Genomic DNA, 19,172 nt, shown 5'->3' with positions numbered 1-19,172 from the left:
GAGGATGGATAAAGAGAAAGAGAGGTGGGTGGCTGGGCTATCTTTAGAATCAGGGCAGGTCAGTAATGTGAACCAATCTTTAAATCAGCAGATAAAGCAAACAAGCTGAAACTTCCTTATTCAAGTCTGCTTTTGGATATAAACCTTTTTGTTTCCTTTTTAATAATAAATGCTTGTCCTGTGTTGACCGCTGTGGGAAATTTGAAGTGGTTGTGCTGAGATTTTGCTATACTGCATCCCCAGGAAAAGAAACTGGAAACACACATACACACACACTCAATCACTCTCACACACTCATGCACCAACACACTCGCACAAACACGCATACACTGACACACAATCATACACTCACATGTGCGCACACACACACACGCTTACATAAACACATTTACCAACACACTCACATAAACACACACACACTCTCTCACAAACAAACACCCACCCACCCAACCCCCACAACTACGCACACACACAGAAGCCAAACCTACCGAAGCAAGGGAGTGATCTAATACATTTTCTTCCACACTGCTATATGCATTTCCCTGCCTGCAGAAGAATTGACTTACAAATCTGCTTCATTCTTGGCAAGCGTAAAATAAATCCCAAGAATAAGAGGAACATGTCAGCACCTGCCAGGGCTGCCCTATATTAAACCAGCTCTCTACTCAGGCATGCTGATTCTGCCATAATGTAATACAGTCCAAATAGTGTGGTGGATTTTATGATTATTATTTTATTTTACTTTTTTAGTGATTTAGTGATTTTTAGGGCACTAGTCTGGGCCCCTATATTATACTATAGTCCACACAGTGCTGACTCCAGTCTGGGCCCCTATACTATACTATACTATACTATACTATACTATACTATACTATACTATACTATACTATACTATAGTCCACACAGCACTGACTCCAGTCTGGGCCCCTATACTATACTGTACTATAGTCCACACAGTGCTGGCTCCAGTCTGGGCCCCCATACTATAGTCACTGCACTGACTCCCTCTGCATCCAACCCCCCCTCCCCGCCACCTCCATCATCAGCACTACCACCCTCCCTGCCAGTTCAATTAAAATTAGTATTCCAAGTGACATGACCAACAGGGGGCAGTGTTTGCCAAAACAGTTTTTACACTGCCCAGTACAATATTAGCACTCCATGTCACAGCAACAGAAAATATATATACACACACTCTTCATGTGTTAAATTCCAGGTAATGATAGAATCAATATAATGAAATGTGATTAAATAAATTATGATATTTGAATTTCCCTTGATGAAAATGAACAGCGTTAATAGCAGATGATTATTTGCAGGCGGGCTGGATTTTGACATTTTTTTCTGCACTCCCTGACTACCTGAAGAGCTGTTAATCCATTACTTAAATCACGAGAGCTCTGATGCCCAATCACACATTAATTATCATTAACCCCTTTCTGTTCAATCAAGGCTCTTTAAACTGCCAGCAGGCTTCCTGTAAATGGAAAGGAATCAGTAATCAGATGCTGCAGCCTCCACATGCACTCACTCACTCACTAAATGGTACTCTACTTGTACTCTCTCACTCACACTGATGGGTTTATAACTGCAAAATACTGTACCCACCTCCATACACACTCACTCTAACTCACTCTGAGAAGCAGACGCTTGGCCTGATAGGTAGAAATAAACATCCAAATGAATAAGTGACATCAGTATTGCCAAACCACTGACATTCAGGTCCAGTGTGCAGTAACAGGGCAATGAGGAACAATACATACAATAATTATCCATTTTAGACTAAAATGTCCCCCCCGCTTCTGTTTGTCTCCCTCTCTCTCCCCCCTCCTCTCTCTCTCTCTCCCTCTCTCTCTCTCTATCTGTGTGTATCAGGTATGCGTATCCTGGTGAACCTGCTGCTGGACACCCTGCCCATGCTGGGGAATGTGCTGCTGCTTTGCTTCTTCGTCTTCTTCATCTTCGGCATCATCGGTGTTCAGCTGTGGGCTGGCCTGCTGCGCAACCGCTGCTTCCTGGAGGAGAACTTCACAGAGTGAGACCTCACACACTGACACACTGGCTGACACACTGACTGCCTGACACATTGAGATACCAAGAGGCACCAAGAGGTGACACTTTGAGGCGCTGACTGACATGCTGAATGACTGACTGACACACAAAGACACTGACTGACTGGCACACTGTGATACTGACTGACTGATGGATACACTGACTGCCTGGCACACCAACTGACGTCCTTACACCCTGACTGCCTGACACACTGGTGGGCTGACAACACTGGTTGACTCCCTTCCCATCCACCCCCACCAGGTCCACCGGCATCTCCCTGCCCTCTGCCTATTACCAGCCAGAGGATGTGGAGAAGCCCTTCATCTGCTCCCTGGAGGTGGACAATGGCATCATGTCCTGCCAGGATGTCCCTGCCCGCAGGGAGGAGGGGCGTGAGTGCTGCCTGGACAAGGATGACTACCTGCACCGCCTGTCGCTGGGCCTGTCCCCTGAGCCCTTGAGCAATGGCAGTGGTGGGGCGTGGGCAGGGGGTGGGGGTGGGGGTGGTCCAGGCTGGGGCCTGTGTGTGAACTGGAACCAGTACTACTCCCGCTGCCACACAGGCCTCACCAACCCACACAAGGGGGCCATCAACTTCGACAACATCGGCTACGCCTGGATTGTAATCTTCCAGGTGATTGAGTGGGACTGGCTGGGATTGGGTGATAGTGGCTGAGACTGCCTGGAACTGGGTGGGACTGGGTAGGACTGGCTGGGTCTAGGTGGGACTGGCTGAGATTTGCCTGGGATTGGTAGTACTGGGTATGACTCGTTGTATGTTGCTGTGTCTCTGTGTGTTGCTGTGCCTCAGTGTGTGTTGCTGTGCCTCAGTGTGTGTTGCTGTGCCTCAGTGTGTGTTGCTGTTTCCACAGGTCATCACTCTGGAGGGCTGGGTGGAGATCATGTACTATGTGATGGACGCTCACTCCTTCTACAACTTTATCTACTTTATCCTGCTCATCATTGTAAGTACACCTTCTCCCTGCTGCCAGCCCCTGTTCCCTCCTCTGCCCTCTCGTTCTTTCCCACCCCTTCTCTCTTGTCCACTCTACTCCCTCCTCTACCCTCTTCTCTCCTTCCTTTCCCTTCCCTCCTTCCTCTCTCCTCCCCTTCATCCCCTCCCTCCTCTCTTCTCTCTCTTCCTCTCTCCCTCTCCTCCATCCTCTCCACCCCTCTTGTCATCCCTTTATCTCCCCTCCCTCCTCTCTCTTCCCCTCTCCTTCCTCACCTTCCCTTTCCTCTTCCCTTCTCTGCTCTTCTCCCCTCCCTTCCTGTCCCACACCTTCCTCCACTTTCCTATTTTCCCCTATTTTTCCCTCCTCTCTCTCTTCTCTTTCTCCCTTTCCCTCTCTCTCACTCTCTCACCTGGTGGCAATCGCCATGCAGTTCCCTCTATCTCTCTCTAATGATTAAGCCCTCTCTCTTTCCCTTTCCCTTCCACCCCCCCTCTCTCTCACCCTCTTTCAGGTGGGCTCATTCTTCATGATCAATCTGTGCCTGGTGGTGATCGCAACCCAGTTCTCAGAGACCAAGCAGCGGGAGCACCAGCTGATGCAGCAGCAGCGTGCCCAGTGCCTGTCCTCCAGCACACTGGCCAGCCTCACAGGAGAGCCAGGCGACTGCTATGAGGAGATCTTTCAGTACGTGTGCCACGTGCTGCGCAAGGCCCGCCGCCGCTCCGCTGCCCTGTACCGCAGCCTGAGGGGCCGCCCACCACTTCCACCCCGCCACCGCACCCGCCACCACGCAGGTGCTGGAGGGGGAGGTGGGCAGGGGCAGCCACACCACGGGAATGGCCGCAGCAGGGACAGGCACTTGCACTGTGAGTGAGAGGGGGAAGGGGAGGGAAGGGGAGAGAGAAGGGTGGTTGGGGGGCAGAGGGGAAGGAGAAAGGGATGGGAAGAGGGCAAGAGGGAGACAGGTGGGCGTGGGGGGGCAGCCCTTTAACAGGAACAAGGAGAGGTAGCTGCCCTGTGAGTAAAGGACATGGAGGGAGAGATAGGATGAAGAGAGAGGTGAGAGAGATGAGGAGAGGAGATTGAGGGAGAGAGAAGGGGAGATGGGAAGAGAGAAGATGGAGTGAGACAGGGGAGATGTATCTGCTTGTGTTGCTGTCTGTCTGTGTGTTGGACTGTGTCTTCCAGTTTCCCAGTCTAACTGTGTGTCTGTCTGTCTTCAGGTCTGTCTGTCCCTCTGTCTGTGTGTGTGTCTGTAAGTCTGCCTTTCTTTCTGTCTGTCTGTCTGTCTGCATGTGTGTCTGTTTGCCTGTCTGTCTGCCTGTGTATCTTACTATTACTAATCTTTGTGTTTGTCTGTGTTTTGTATGTTTGTCCATCTGTATCTTTCTGTGAGTCTTTGTATTTGTCTGTCTATCTGTCCAGAAGTCTGTGTAATCAGGCTGTAAGTATGTCTGTGTTCATTAATCTCATTCTGCCTCTGTTTTTCTCTCCCTCTCCCTCACTCTCAATTTCCTTTCTCTGTCCCACTCCATCAACCTCCCCCCACCCCCAAACCCCCACCCCCCCTCTCTTTCTTAGCCTCCGTCTGTCCTCGTCACGGCCGTCTGGAGCACAGCACTCAGGCCCTGGTGGCCCCCATCGCGCTGGGCATGAACCCTGACTCTGAAACCTGCCCCCATTGCACACAGGCCCTATCACTCAGGGAGGGGGTGGGCTCCAGGGCGGGGTGGGGGGGTAACCAGGATGAGCAGGAGGAGGGGGGCGTGGAGGGGACGAATGGGGAAGGCAGCCAATCGGCCAGGGAGGGGAGAGGAGAAGGGGAGGAGGAGGAGGAAGAGGAAGAAGAGGAGGATGGGGAGGGCAAGAAGAGGAAGGTGAAGAAGAAGGGGTGCGGAGGGCAATGCAAGGAATTGTGGGATGAGATGCGCGCCAAGCTGTGGGGCATCGTGGAGAGCAAGTACTTCAACAGGGGCATCATGATGGCCATTCTCATCAACACCATCAGCATGGGGATAGAGCACCACGAACAGGTACTGTACACTAAGGCGTAGGTACTGTACAGTGAGGCACCTCCCTCTGTCTGTCTCTCTATGTCTCTCTGTCCCTCTCTTTCTCTGTCTGTTTCTCTGTCTCGGTTTCTCTGTCTGTCTATCTTTCTCGCTATCTCTCTGTCTCTGTCTCTCTCTCTCTCTCTCTCTCTCTCTCTCTCTCTCTCTCTCTCTCTCTCTCAATTCAATTCAATTCAATTCAAGGGTGCTTTATTGGCATGACAAACAGTTCTGTAGTGTTGCCAAAGCAGTTAATATTACATACATACATTAAAAAATAAGAAAAGATTAAAAAAAAATAATAATAAGTCAGTGTTTTTTCATAAAATATATTACGGTTAAAAAAAAAGTGTGCCCCTCAGGCTGTGGCAGGCGGCTACATATTGGGCGTCCAGGGGGGCTGTGTGTCCCTCCTCTAGGGGGATAGCTATTTTTTTTTCATTTATCATATCTGAAAAAGATATGTTATAATATTTATGAATTTATTAAAGAATATTTCCCTAATTTGGCTATATTTACTGCAGTGGAGGAGGAAGTGCATCTCTGTCTCGACCTCTCCTGTCTCGCAGTGACCAAAGCGCCGCTCCTCTCTGTGCAGCCAGCTCTGCCTGTGTCAGCCCGTCTCTATGGCCAGGCTGTGGTCACTGAGCCTGTACTTGGTCAGGATCCGTCTCTGTTTCGTATCTCTGACAATGAAAAGATACTCTGCCAGGGTGTATTCTCGGTTTAGGGCCCGATAGCAATCCAGTTTACTTTGGGATTTGGTTTCATTGTCCCAATGTTCCAGATAGGAGGTTTTGGTTATCTTTACAATTTGGTTGACTCTGATTGGGGGCAGGTAAGCAGTGCAGACCTGAAGCTGGTCACTGTTCGCAGTATTAGCGTGGGCCAGTGCCGTGAGCTTCAGGGCCAGCTGACTCAGGGGACTCTTTTCAGGGCTGAGCATTTGGGTTTGGAGGGCCTTGTACTGGAGTGAGTCTGACTCACTTTTCTTTCTTTAGCATCCAGAATTTGAGTGCTCTTTTCTTGGTATTACTTGAGTTGGGTAGCAGCCGCCCTGCATGCGTGGTTTGGTGTGTTCCTGTGCACCTGCAGTATGTTTTTATAGAATTCAGCATGCAGTGTCTCGATTGGATGTTTGTCCCACCTAGTGTAGTCCTGTTGACTGAGTGGACCCCATACTTCACTACCGTACAGGGCAGTGGGCTGGATCACGCTGTCAATTAGTTTGAGCCAGATTTTGACTGGAATATTAATGTTATAGAATCTTCTTCTGATTGAAAGCTCTTCTTGCTTTGTCTTTGAGTGCCTTCACTGCCAGGTTAAAGCCCCCTGATGCACTAATAGTCAGGACCAGGTAAGTGTAGTCTGAGGTGTGTTCTAGGGTAGTGTTGCCTAGCGTGAAGTGGTATTTGTTTCCCTGAGGTCTGGCCTTTTTTTGGAAGATCATGATCTTTGTCTTCTTCATTCTCTCTCTCTGCTGTAGAACCCCAATATTTCACTCCATCCATTAGCAATAGCTGCCTGATCTAGTGCAGGGTCACGGGGAGCCATAGACTCAAAGTATAGGGCAACAGACCCCAGGCTATCAGGGGGCAGCACACACCCACACCCACACACACACACACACACATATGACTAAAGGGCAGTCTAGAGTTCCCAGTCACCCTAAATAACCTGTCTCTGGGCAGTGGGAGGAAGCTGGAGTGGCAAACAGGCACACCCCACACAGGCAGACACCTGATCTTTACCTCTTATTATTATTATTATTGAAGATATCTATAATCCCTGCAGCCTACAGTCAGTGGTTAGGCAGTGAGATCAGACATCATCAGCAGAGAGGCATAAAAACACAGAAGAGGAATAAAAATAAAAGAAAACAGGTGGCGTCACTGCCCAAGGACACATGGATCTGCGCTGCGGCTAAACTAAGCCTGCCGCCCACATCTCTCTTGCTCTCACTCTGTCTCTCCCCTCATTCCCCTCAATTTATTGTCTCTCTCTCAGTTCAATTCAATTCAGTTCAATTCAAGGTTCTTTATTGGTATGCCATAGATAAAGTATTGCCAAAGTGTTACTAAAGGAAATATAAAAGATAATTTGCAACATGAATGATAATAATACTGTGTGGAGAGCAAGAATATTTTTTAAAAGAGTCACGTACACTTGCAATTACATAACAGCCATGAATAAAAAATGTAAAATAAAGTATATTTAAAATTGTATTGTTGTATTGGCTCACAAGCTGTGCCCTTATGGATGGAGATCACTTGCGCCCCCCTCAGTCAGTGGCAGTTGGCTATATACTGGGTTGCTGTGTCCCTCATCCTGTAAAACAACCAGTTTCTTTCTCTCAAGCAGTACAATTCAGACAGACATAATAAATAAATAATAATTTAAAAATAGTTCATAATATAATAATAATGAATTACACACATACAAAAACTTATGTACTTATGTCAATAGGTTAAAATAATAATAATAATATTAAATAAATAAATAATCAAAATCAAATTCAATTAAAAAATAACATTTATCTCTCTCCTTCTCCCTCCCTCCCTCCCTCTCTCTCTCTCTCTCTCTCTCTCTCTCTCTCTCTCTCTCTTCACTACCTAATATTTCTGTCCATTCCTCTCTGTCTCTCTCCCTGTGCTTACTGCCTTCCTCTTTCTCTCTCTCTGTCTCTTGGTCTCTTTCTCTCTCTCTCTCCCACTCTCCTCTTTCTACCTTTCCCTCTCTCTCTTCCGCCCCCTCACTGCGGTCACAGGGTCACTGATCACAACTCTGTGAATGACTGAAGACACTCAGTAAAAATAAATGCAAAAGACACGCACAGAAATGCAGACATGACAGAGAGACACACAGAGACCGACACATACACATACAATGACACAGAGAAACACACACACACCCCACACACTGTCTCTCTCTATCTCTCCCTCTCTCTCCTTCTCTCTCTCTCTCTCTCTCTTTCTGATGACCTCAGAGGGCTCCTGCCTCCCTGTCCTCTGTCTCGGATTTAATCCCCTGTTGTCTGGCCTGCTGCCCAGTGTCTGTCATTGTGTGCATCTCTGCACACTGCAAGCACACAGACCGTTTAAAGGCAAGGAGCTAAAGCGTGTGTGTTTCTATAGCAGGGGCGCACAACATATCATCAGCAGTCTTCCCGGGTCGTCACTCCGTCAGCAGCACTTCGTCAGCAACCCCCCCCCTCACTTGGCACTTCATCAGTACCCATCCCCCACCCTGGTCATCACACTTATTTACTCTTTTTAAAAAATAAGCTATAATAAGGTTTTTAAGCTATTATTACAGTATTTCACAATATTTTACACACATTTCCTAAAATGATACTCCACCTACACCCAGGTCAATTGTAGTATACACAAATACTAGAAGTTGGGGAAACAAAAGTAGCTCATGTAAAAATACTTCAACTAAAGTAAGAGAATGTAAACATGTTGCATCCTGTCCAAGGGTTGATTGTTCTATAACACAGATGAACTCACCTGTGGCCCTTTCATTCATGCCAAAGTTCTGATTGCTCATTGAACAATTAAGCTTAATAGTGTTTGCACCTTGAGGACAGTGTGTAAAAAGTTTGGAGTTTTAGTGATTGGAGTTTGGTATATTGAATGGCAGTACTTTCTACATGAACATATGAGCTGTCATTGATGAAGGTTGTGCTTTATGAAGAGAACTGTGTTTTGGGTTTAGCAAAAACAGTTGAATGAATCTGGAATTTGTGTGAAACAGGTTAATAATGATTATACTTTTGTTGATATAATCTTTCTTTTGGTACCTAAACTAGTGGTTTGGGATATGTTATTAATAGAAACAGTTTTAGTGTGTAAATTATTGTGAAAAACTGTAATCCTCTTTACTCCACCCTCCCCAACACACCCTGTCTCCCTCTTTCTTGCCCTCCCCCCCTCCTCTCTCCTTCTCTCCACTACCCCCGTCTCACCCTCACTCCCTCCCATTCTCCTTCCTCCTTCCTCTCCCCACCTCTACTCTTCCCCCCCACCCCCTCTCCCAGCCAGAGGAGCTGACCAATGTGCTGGAGATTTGCAACATTGTGTTCACCAGCATGTTCGCCCTAGAGATGATCCTCAAGCTCACTGCCTTCGGCTTCTTCAGCTACCTAAGGAACCCCTACAACATCTTCGATGGCATCATTGTCATCATTAGGTAAGCCCTGCCCTGATGGGTCTGTGGGGGGGGATGGGATCACTTGTGCCCCCCCAGGGTGACAAATCCACAGAGGTTATACACACTGCAACTATTTAAACTGCCGCCGGTTTGTAACCCAGATGCAGCAGGGTTTATACACCATGACCACACAGCACAGACTAGGTGCATATTGCAGAGTCACAGAATGCAGAGGGTTTAAAACACAAAACACACAGAGCCCACGGCAGGTTAATAACAGGAGCACACAACATGGGTTTATGACATGAGCACAAGTGTAGTTCACCACATGGAGATGGTTTATAACAATACCTCTCTCTCTCCTTCTTTTTCCTCTCCCTATCTCTCCCATTCTCTCCTGCCCTTCTCTCCTCCTCTTTCTCCCCTCTCCACCCCTTCTCTCTCTCCTCCCCATCTCTCTCCCCCTCTCATTCCTCCTCTGACTCACTCTCTCCCTCCCTCTCTCACACAGTGTGTGTGAGATCGTAGGCCAGTCTGACGGGGGCCTCTCTGTGCTCCGCACATTCCGTCTGCTGCGGGTGCTGAAGCTGGTACGCTTCATGCCAGCCCTGCGTCGGCAGCTGGTGGTGCTGATGAAGACCATGGACAATGTGGCCACCTTCTGCATGCTGCTCATGCTCTTCATCTTCATTTTCAGGTGAGGGGGTGGTCAGGGATTGGGGGCAGGAAAGGGGAAGGGGGAATGAAAGAGACGAAGTGTAGGAGAGGGGGAGGGATGGAGATGAGGGGGTGAGGGGGTGGGATGGGGGAGAGAAGGGGATTGGGAGAAGGAATTGGTGGAGGAGAGAGGGAGGGAAAATGGAGTGGGAAGGAAAATGGAGGAAAAGGGATGTAGGGAGGAGAGCGGGAGTGAGAGAGAGGGAGGGTTCTATGTAATGGAGAGGTAGAGAGGGATGTGAGGGAGAGGGTGGGGTGTAGTAGACTTACCTTGTAAGTGTATGAGTGAGAATCCCTATGACTTAATCTGTAGATGTGCAGTGGAGGAGACAGAGGTGGAATGGAAAGGGGAAGGGATAGAGAAAATGTTTCCATGTTTTTTGTGTGTGTTTTTGCTTTTCCTGGTAGTATCCTGGGAATGCACATCTTTGGCTGTAAGTTCAGTCTGAAGACGGATGCGGGGGACACTGTCCCTGACCGCAAGAACTTCGACTCACTGCTCTGGGCCATCGTCACTGTCTTCCAGGTGACCACATTCCCATACCTCTGGATAAATATATTTTTTAATATATTTGATAATGTTCAGATTCAGCAAAGTTAAATTATATTAAAATCTACACAATTTAAGAAGAAATTAATAAACAAAGAGCTTTTTTTTTACATTGGGTAACATAACTCGCTACCACATCTAAACTTAGAAACAATAAAAGAAACAATAAAATATTAAAGTCTCACAATAAAAACAATAATAAGAATGAATGAGTTTACACACTTTGTCAGCTGCAGTTTACAAATTTACCATGTTCCAAAAACATCCACTGTTAGTACACTCCATTAGTACATTTATATATCTAAAAAGTGCAAAGAGCACACAAACAGTAGCAGTCTGCAAAACTGCAAATGTTCATTGACATTTTGAAACCAACCATGACAGCTTTAACAAGAAGTCAAAAGTCAAACCCATGCAAAGATAAAATAAAGCCTCTTTATGCCACAACTGTGTGCTTGTGATCCATAAAACCATGTCCGTCCAGGAACATGCAATAACAGCATCATTTCGTGTTGCCTGGCATCTTGCAAAAAGCAAAAAGCCTCTCACAGAAACTGAGCTTTTAAAATCATGTGTTATATATATATATATATATATATATATATATATATATATATATATATATATATATGCTGGAAGAAGTGTTAAAACATTATGACAAAACAAAAAAATATCTACTGTAGAGCTGGTCAGACAAATTCCATTGATAACAGCACATTTTGTCTTATTGAGTGGAATGTCCCATTCCTTTGCATGGTCTACTGGTGAAGTTTTTGAAGAACTAAGCAAGAACAATTTGGATCTTTGCGAAATTCACTCGTTACGGACTTGGTTAACTGGATTTGCTGCGATCATGACTGTCCATTGTGTAATTCACCAGTCTGGTTCTGCGGAACACTGGAGCAATGCAGGAAATATTGTATTTCCTATGCTACATTTAAACAAAGAAATAGTCAGTCATCTTGAAAAATGTGTATTGTTTTCCTTTTTTGTGAGTGTTGGGTGGGGAGTGTGCGAATCAGGCATTGCATCGTGAGATGGGGGTATATGCTTGTCTGGCCTGTTGGTTCATATAATTCTTCTAAACTGGTGAAAAGTAATTGGGGTGTGTGTCTGTATTATACAGTATTAACCTCTCCCTCTCCCTCTTTCCGTCTTTCAGATCCTGACACAGGAGGACTGGAATGTGGTGCTGTATAATGGTATGGCTTCAACCTCCCCCTGGGCGGCCTTATACTTCGTAGCCTTGATGACATTTGGCAACTACGTCCTCTTCAACCTGCTGGTGGCTATTCTAGTGGAGGGCTTCCAGGCTGAGGTGAAATCTGTGTGTGTGTGTGTGAGTGTCTGTATACGTGTGGGAGAGTGTGTGTTTGTGTGTGTTTCTCTCTCTTTGTCTCTTTTTCCATCTTTCGCCCTATTCAAGACAGCATTGTATGGAATATAGTATAGTATAGGAGCCCAGACTGTTGCCAGCGCTGTGTGGACTATAGTATAGTATAGCAGGGGTAGTCAATAGGCGGACCACAGGCCAAATCCGGACCACCAGAAGCTTTTAAATGGACCACAAGAATATTTTTAATTAACTTATGATCATGATTTTTATTTTTTAATGTAATGTTATGTTATGTTATGTTATGCTTGTTATTGTGTGGAACCTAGTAGCAGCCCTTCCTGGTTATTAGCCAATAGGATGTTACGTATTAATATGGGATGTCCTATATAGAGCTCGAGTTCACTTTAGTTAGTTAGTTAGTTAGTCAGTTAGTTGATTGCTCGCAGATTCTCGGTTCGTGCGTCTCTATACACGTTCTGGACTGGGGCAAGAGCATCACTTTGTACTCGTCAAAAACACAGGTATTCTGTTTGTTTTCCTGATGTCTATAAATAAACAGCTATACTGCGGATCTTTGACGTGTGAAGCAAAGATATGTTTAAGTCCAAATCTGCCTGATTTAATGGATTTCATACAGATTTTTTGACTTCGAAATTACTCAGAATCACGCATTTCAGGTCTCCAATTTTCAATATCTTCTGGGGGAGGACCACCAAACCCCCCACCCTGAATTCCTTCAATCCTCTTTGCCCTCATTTTCCAACATTGATTTTGAACATTGGACAGTGATAAAGGGAAGTGGTAAAGACTTGAATCTAATAAGACACAAAATGCTTGAAAGTTTCTATTATGTTTATCTATATCCCTACAATCATCTTTGACAAATTAAAATATTTAAAATTGGTCTGAAAGTGCTTTAATACTTATATTTACATGTATATAAATGTTTTATTTTTGTACTTTGTCAAATGAATGTACTAAATATAAGCAACGGGATACATTAATAATTCACAGAATTGTGTGTGTGTTGGAAAGGGGCATTTGGAGTTGTGATTTCCCCCCCACGTCTGGAGTCTGACTATACCTTGACCAAAAAATTTGGACCCTGGCAAAAAATAATTGACTACCCCTGTAGTATAGTATAGTATAGTATGGGGCCCAGACTGGAGCCAACGCTGTATGCAATGTAGGACAACTGGATTGTATTAAACCCCCCGTCTCTCTCTCTCTCTCTCTCTCTGTGACAGGGGGACGCCAATCGCTCATACTCAGATGACGATAGATCATCCTCCAACTTTGATGACATAGAGAAACAGAAAGACCCACACCACCTCTCAGGTACATAGCACTAGGACCCTTCAGACACTGACCCCTGGTTGCTTTCACATGCTGGGCGATGCGTTATGTCACATGACTTATTGAAGGTGGTATGAGTGGCTACAGTGTGAAATAGTCTTGGAGGTCTGTTCCTATGGGATTTAAAATCTTCATGACTAAACACAATGGTTTCTGAAGCAGGAATTGGGGAATGAATCCAGTGTTGTCCCCCAAAATCACACTGAGATTGGAAATATGTAAGTGAGTGTATATAGAGGTAGGGACTTGTAAGCAGTTATCGGCCCCTGTGTGTGTGAGAGAGGGTACATGGAGCTAGGGAATATATGCTGCAGTTATATAGGAACAGAATTTTGCAGTTATAGACCCCTGTGTGTGAGAGAGTGACTGAGTGTATATGGAGGTGGGGACAGTATTGTGCAGTATTGTCTCCTGTATGTGTGAGAGAGTGTACATGGAGGAAGGGACAGTGTTTGGCTGCGTCGGTGTCTTGTGACTCTGGTGCCCCCAACTTCTCAGTTCCCTCGCCCCCCTCTTCCCACACAGACCCCAAGATCTGCACCCTGACCCCCAACGGGCATCTGGAGACCGGACCCCTGCCATTGGCCAAGGCGGGGTACCCTGGCGAGAGGGTGCACCTGGCACTGGGGGCGCGGAAGAGCAGCGTCATCTCTCTGGGGTGTGCCAGCCTGGAGCAGAGGTCACTGGTGAGGCAGTGTGGCACAGGCCGCCTCTGTGCACTCCCACTCAGTCAGGCAGTCAGTCACTTGGGATTCTCATCAGTGTAAACTCAGACACAGGCCGAGCACTGCAAAATAAACTCCTGACTCAGTATACATATCCACACATACATACACACTCACACTTACATATGCAGATACACACACATATACACACTCGCACATATATACACACACTCACACTTACATATACACACACAATCATACTTACTTACACACTTACACACAGTGTTGGGGAGTAGCTTTCTAATAGTAGCCATGCTAGTAGCCAGTAGCGAGCCGATTTTATTGTAGCTTTAAAAGTTAGCGAGCTACTTCTTCCATCGAACAATTACTGAAGCTACCACTACATCCAGTGCTATGTTTTGCAAGAGCTCAAAAAAAGCAATTTTTGGATCAGGGATTTGAAATAACTTAGCTGACTTTGCATTGCTGGGCTGTCTCTAGTAAGGCTTGAATTCTAAACACCAGTAATTTGCTGCTGAAAATCAAGGCTGTTATTTTGATGAGCATTTTTTTTTTATTTTAGCTATAAATTTGTTTTGCATTTCATTCTAAAACAGATGTATACTGTAACGAAACCTGTCCTAGCAAGGTTGTGTTCTAACTGGACTTGTGTAGCGATCACCACCTTTGATGTAAAGGAATGGTCTGGTCAAATAACTCCGGAAAGCTAGAGGGAGTTATGGAAAAGGGGAGAGAGAAATGCCAGGAGGGAATATACAAGTCTTTTAATAAACAAATAGATAAAAGCTGGGTACATGATGTGCAATTTAGGCCCAGTATCAAAAAGCAATCCATAAAAAGTAAATATCCATTAAATAGTTCAATTAATTTCATAGTCAAATAATTCCTCTTACATAGAATGTTAGTTATAATCTAACAGCAAGTAACCTTCATAATAATACCAAAATAAACAGTACAGTAAACACCAATATAGATAAAAGAACCAAATTTCCAACACAGCAATTCTAACTATAAAGACCAGTGCAGATACTTAAATATAAAACCCAGGATTTAAAACAAACCAAAAATGGCTTTATTGCCATTTTAGATCAGTTGATTTGAATAATGTTAATAATAGAATCCAGCACTGTTTAATCACTGACCTTATTACACAGATTAACTGATTAACCGCAGTAAGTTTTTAAGTCTAAGTACATGAGTTAGTTCTTATTACGCTAGCATAAAAGGACTAGCATAAAACCATGTTATTAAAACAGTGAAAGCATTCTGTTTTACTTTTTTATTTGTTTAAGTATTTTACATTTCAATAAATAAAAACACATTCAAAATTTTAATACTTATGATTAAATTTTTTTTAAATCAATTTCTAAAATCAATTAAAATTTTTAAAATCTTAATGTGATTAACAAAATACATAAACTCAAATAAACATGTGCTTAAATCAATGAAACAATACATTTGTGATATTAAGCCACCTGCAAACAACATTGAATACATTGAAAGTAATTGAAAATGCATCAGATAAATCATAAAACAATTAAAACGATAAAATAAAAAACAAAACCAAAACAATCTGATGCATTTAAAATTAAAATCCAAACGGCCAATGTATTTGACAAAGAAACAAAACAAAGCCAACCAAATACCAAAACAAAACAAGTGCATTTACAATCAAATCATTCTTTAAAAACAATTAAAATTTGTTTTTTTTAAATAATTTCTAAAGACAAACATTCATTAAAAGAGGTTAAAAGTTCTTGAACTCGGGCTCCAGCAGGGGGAGATGGCCGTCCCCGGAGGTGGGTCCCATCACGGGATCCTGAGCTCCCCCAGATCTTGTATTTGCCAGTTCTTGAAGGCTTCCTCTTTGCCCCTCTGGTGGACCTCCAGATTGACATACTCCCTAACTAGGACCATGCCCCTCCGCGCGATGACGACTGGGTCCAGCTCCTGCTTGTTGAATAGACAGATGTTCCGTCCCTCCCACAGGGCCTGATTCACTGCGCAGACGACACGCCACAGGGTTGAGGATGTAATTCCCCTGGCTGGACCATAAAGGATCTGCTGGGCGGTCACCCGCACAGGAACGTCAAACCTGTGCAGGAACGGAGAAAACAGGAGCCAGACCCTGCAGGCGGAGGGGCAATCCCTTAAGATATGAGCCTCCGTCTCCTTTCCCAGGCATCCCTTGTAGGGGTAGATGTCAAAAGGGGCCAGGCCCCTTCTGTGCATGAACACTCGGGTGGGGAGACACCGACTCGCAGCCATCCAGGAGACATTTTTCTGCGTGTTTGTGAGGCAAACGTGCATAGCGTTAGCCCAGATAAACCGGCAGGTTTCGGGAGGGAAATCTTCTATCCAGCTGGTCTCATGGGTAGATCTCATCTGGCTACAGATGGTCTTATAATCCCAGGAGGCCAGCACGACTTTATGGAGGCCTACTTCAAGCGCAAATGCTCGGAGCACCCTGTAGAACGGTGGGGGATCCCACAAGTGCGGCCTGGTGTTATCCATGGCGCAGAGGCCGCATGGTCTGGATGTTCTTGACCACATATGCCAGCCCCTGCGCCTTTATAAGCCGCACAACATCCGGGACCCCCCTGCCTCCATCCAGGGTACCCTTCACCATCTGCACTATTTTCAGCCTCTGCATTTTACTCCCCCAGACAAACCGAAATATAATTCTTGTCACTAATTTTGTGATGACCTTGTCTGGGGGGAAGATCATACCTATGTAGAGGAGTATCGGGAAGAGGATGGCCTTTACGACCAGTACCTTACCAGCCATCATCAAGGTCCTTGTGCTCCAGCCGTGGATCTTCCTTTGGACCTTGGATAAGGCCTCCTCCCAGCTCCGGGTGCCCGTGTTGGTCCCATCAATCGTGATACCCAGAACCTTGATGAACGGCTTCACATGGAACGCGGTCGGCGGGCCCCGGCCGACAGGCCATGCCCTGGAGAGGTAGACCTTACTCTTGGCCTTATTGACAGCGGCCCCCGTCGCCCTGCAGAAGCCGTCCAGCAGTTCCTCAACCCTGGCCATGGACGGCACGTCCGTGCAGACCACGGTCACGTCGTCCATATAGGCCAGGGCTTTCAGTTGCTCTCCGCCGGAACCCGGGAGATGGAAACCTGTCACCCGGACGTCCCGGCGGATCGCCTGCATGAACGGCTCCAAACAGAGGATGTACAGCAGGACCCCCGACCTGACCGGAAATGGTTTGGTCAGGTGGCGTTTCACGAGGACCCTGCTGCTTAGGCCGCTGTAGATGATCTTCACCCACTTCCTCAGGCCAAGAGCGAGACCCATCCTCTCCATGACGAGCTGCAGGTATTCGTGGCCCACTCTATCGAAGGCTTTCTCCTGGTCCAGACTAATTAGGACCAAGGGAAGCCCTCTCTCGTTCGAGTAGGCCACGACATCCCTGAGCAGCATGGCGTTGTCGGCCGCCAATCTCCCCCGGGCACCACAGACATGGTCGGAACCCACGACTTGAGGGAGTGGCCGGTGCAGCCGGAGCGTCAGTGCTTTGGCCAGTATCTTGTATTCAATAATTTACACACAATTGCATATAACCATGCAAACAATGTAAACATTTAAAATGGAGCCAGAGAACTTCCCTTCAATTGGACAGCTTCCCCCCACCCAGGATTTGGCACAGCAAACAGCTCAGAGTTTAGTCTAAAACAGGCAGCCCCGCACCCTCAGCACACAGACCAACCCCAAACATGGCTAGCACTAGAAATAGTGTCTCCCATGTGTTTTCTGAGCACTGCTTATATTCCCATCTGCTCCCGATATGACATCCCATGATTGGTCACAATGCTCAGTCCAATTAAGGTAAGGGCCAATTGATCAGTGACTGAGCCGACTGGCTCATCACAATATATTCACAAATTAGAAAAAACTCTGAAAGTGCCAAGCTTCTTTTCAAAAGTAACTTTAGCTAGCAATTTTTCTGTCAAAGTAGCTTATAGAGTAGCTAGCTACTATTTTAAAGTGGTTTCCCCAACACTACATACACACATATACAGATCTATAATGGCAAAATGCAGTCCTAATTCCAGGTCCAGCATTGTGAAAAACGTTGCTCTAATCCATCTCAATTCTTGTTATTGATTTATTAATTTCTTTATTCTCTTTCTTTCTCAGTACGCTGGTTGTAGTTCCCATTTCCACCATTGGGGGCACCCTCCCCAGTCCTTCTGGAGCAGGAGGTCGAGCTGGAACAGTCTGCGCAGGGCCTCTGGGGGGCTGGGGGGGGGTATGGGAGGAGGAGGGGGTAGCATGTGTGGGGGCAGCATCCGCCAATGCAACCCCAACCCCAGCCAAGCCGAGCACGAGTCCCTGCTATCTGCCCCATTGCCCCCTCCCCCTGCCTTGCTGTCCCGCCATGGCCCCCCCCACCCCCCCATGCCACCTGCCCCCCGCCGAGACAGGCGCGCCCTCTCCCTGGAGCTCCCTGAACTGCTGCAGGTCCCAGGGCCCAACCCTCGCCCAGCCCACGGTCCACCCCACCGCAAAAAGAGCTTTTCGGGGGTCCTGGGTGGGGGTGAGCACCAGGACTGTAATGGGAAAAGCCCGCAGCCCCCTCTCCTTGGGGAGGTGTACCCCCACCTCAACTCCCGCAAAGGAAGAGAGGAGTTGGAGGATGAGATCGACTATGTGAGTGTGTGTGATTGCCTGTGTGTGATTGGTTGAACACAAATGGCATCATAGATCACAGATCCCACCCCCCCCTTCCATGAAGTTAAAATGTGCCTGTTATTTGAGTTCAGCCTGGTAAAATTCCCTATAGGACACTGTTGACACTGTTACCGTGGCTTGACTGATAACTTTCCCAAAGTTTCAGGCCTTCACTGGGCTTTACTAAACTGGGCCCAGTGAGTGTAGTTTAGTACACTGTAGTGTAGTAAACTGTAGTGTATTGTCATGTAATGCCTTGTAGTGTAGTGTATTTTACTACAGTGTAGTGTAGTGTTGGGTTGTTCAAACAGTGTGTGTGTTGTGTCTGTTGTGTGTGTGTGTCTATGTGTCTGTATGCCTGTGTATGTCAGTGCTGTGTTTGTATGTGTGTTTATGTGTCAGTGTTGTGTGTGGCAGTGCAGAGTTTATGTGTGTGTGTGTGTGTGTGTGTGTGTGGCAGTACTGTGTGTGTGTTTCTCAGTGTCTCAATGGACTGTGTTTCAGAGCCTGTGCTTTCGGATCCAGAAGATGATGGAGGTGTACAAGCCTGACTGGTGCGAGGCGAGAGACGACTGGTCTGTGTATCTCTTCTCCCCACAGAACAGGTCAGCCCAGCCTACACAATATGA

The 19,172-nt window shown here is 46.3% G+C and overlaps 1 protein-coding gene across 1 annotated transcript in view; it reads left to right on the top strand.

Moving 5' to 3' along the window:
* LOC136751870 (voltage-dependent T-type calcium channel subunit alpha-1I) overlaps positions 1-19,172 on the top strand; it is a 96,131-nt gene that overhangs the window by 32,163 nt on the left and 44,796 nt on the right. The window contains exons 4-17 of the mRNA XM_066707625.1: positions 1,876-2,035; positions 2,314-2,686; positions 2,925-3,017; positions 3,520-3,853; positions 4,590-4,720; positions 4,763-5,041; positions 9,099-9,250; positions 9,723-9,908; positions 10,337-10,454; positions 11,641-11,796; positions 13,062-13,152; positions 13,696-13,856; positions 18,010-18,522; positions 19,048-19,148. Of these exons, the coding sequence (XP_066563722.1) occupies positions 1,876-2,035; positions 2,314-2,686; positions 2,925-3,017; positions 3,520-3,853; positions 4,590-4,720; positions 4,763-5,041; positions 9,099-9,250; positions 9,723-9,908; positions 10,337-10,454; positions 11,641-11,796; positions 13,062-13,152; positions 13,696-13,856; positions 18,010-18,522; positions 19,048-19,148 (2,848 nt within the window). The remainder of the gene's footprint in view (positions 1-1,875; positions 2,036-2,313; positions 2,687-2,924; positions 3,018-3,519; positions 3,854-4,589; positions 4,721-4,762; positions 5,042-9,098; positions 9,251-9,722; positions 9,909-10,336; positions 10,455-11,640; positions 11,797-13,061; positions 13,153-13,695; positions 13,857-18,009; positions 18,523-19,047; positions 19,149-19,172) is intronic.

Source organism: Amia ocellicauda, chromosome 6 (assembly GCF_036373705.1).
Source record: "Amia ocellicauda isolate fAmiCal2 chromosome 6, fAmiCal2.hap1, whole genome shotgun sequence".
Lineage (NCBI taxonomy): Eukaryota > Metazoa > Chordata > Actinopteri > Amiiformes > Amiidae > Amia > Amia ocellicauda.
The sequence above is the reverse complement of the archived record's forward strand: the minus strand, read 5'-3'. Positions and strand labels throughout refer to the sequence as shown.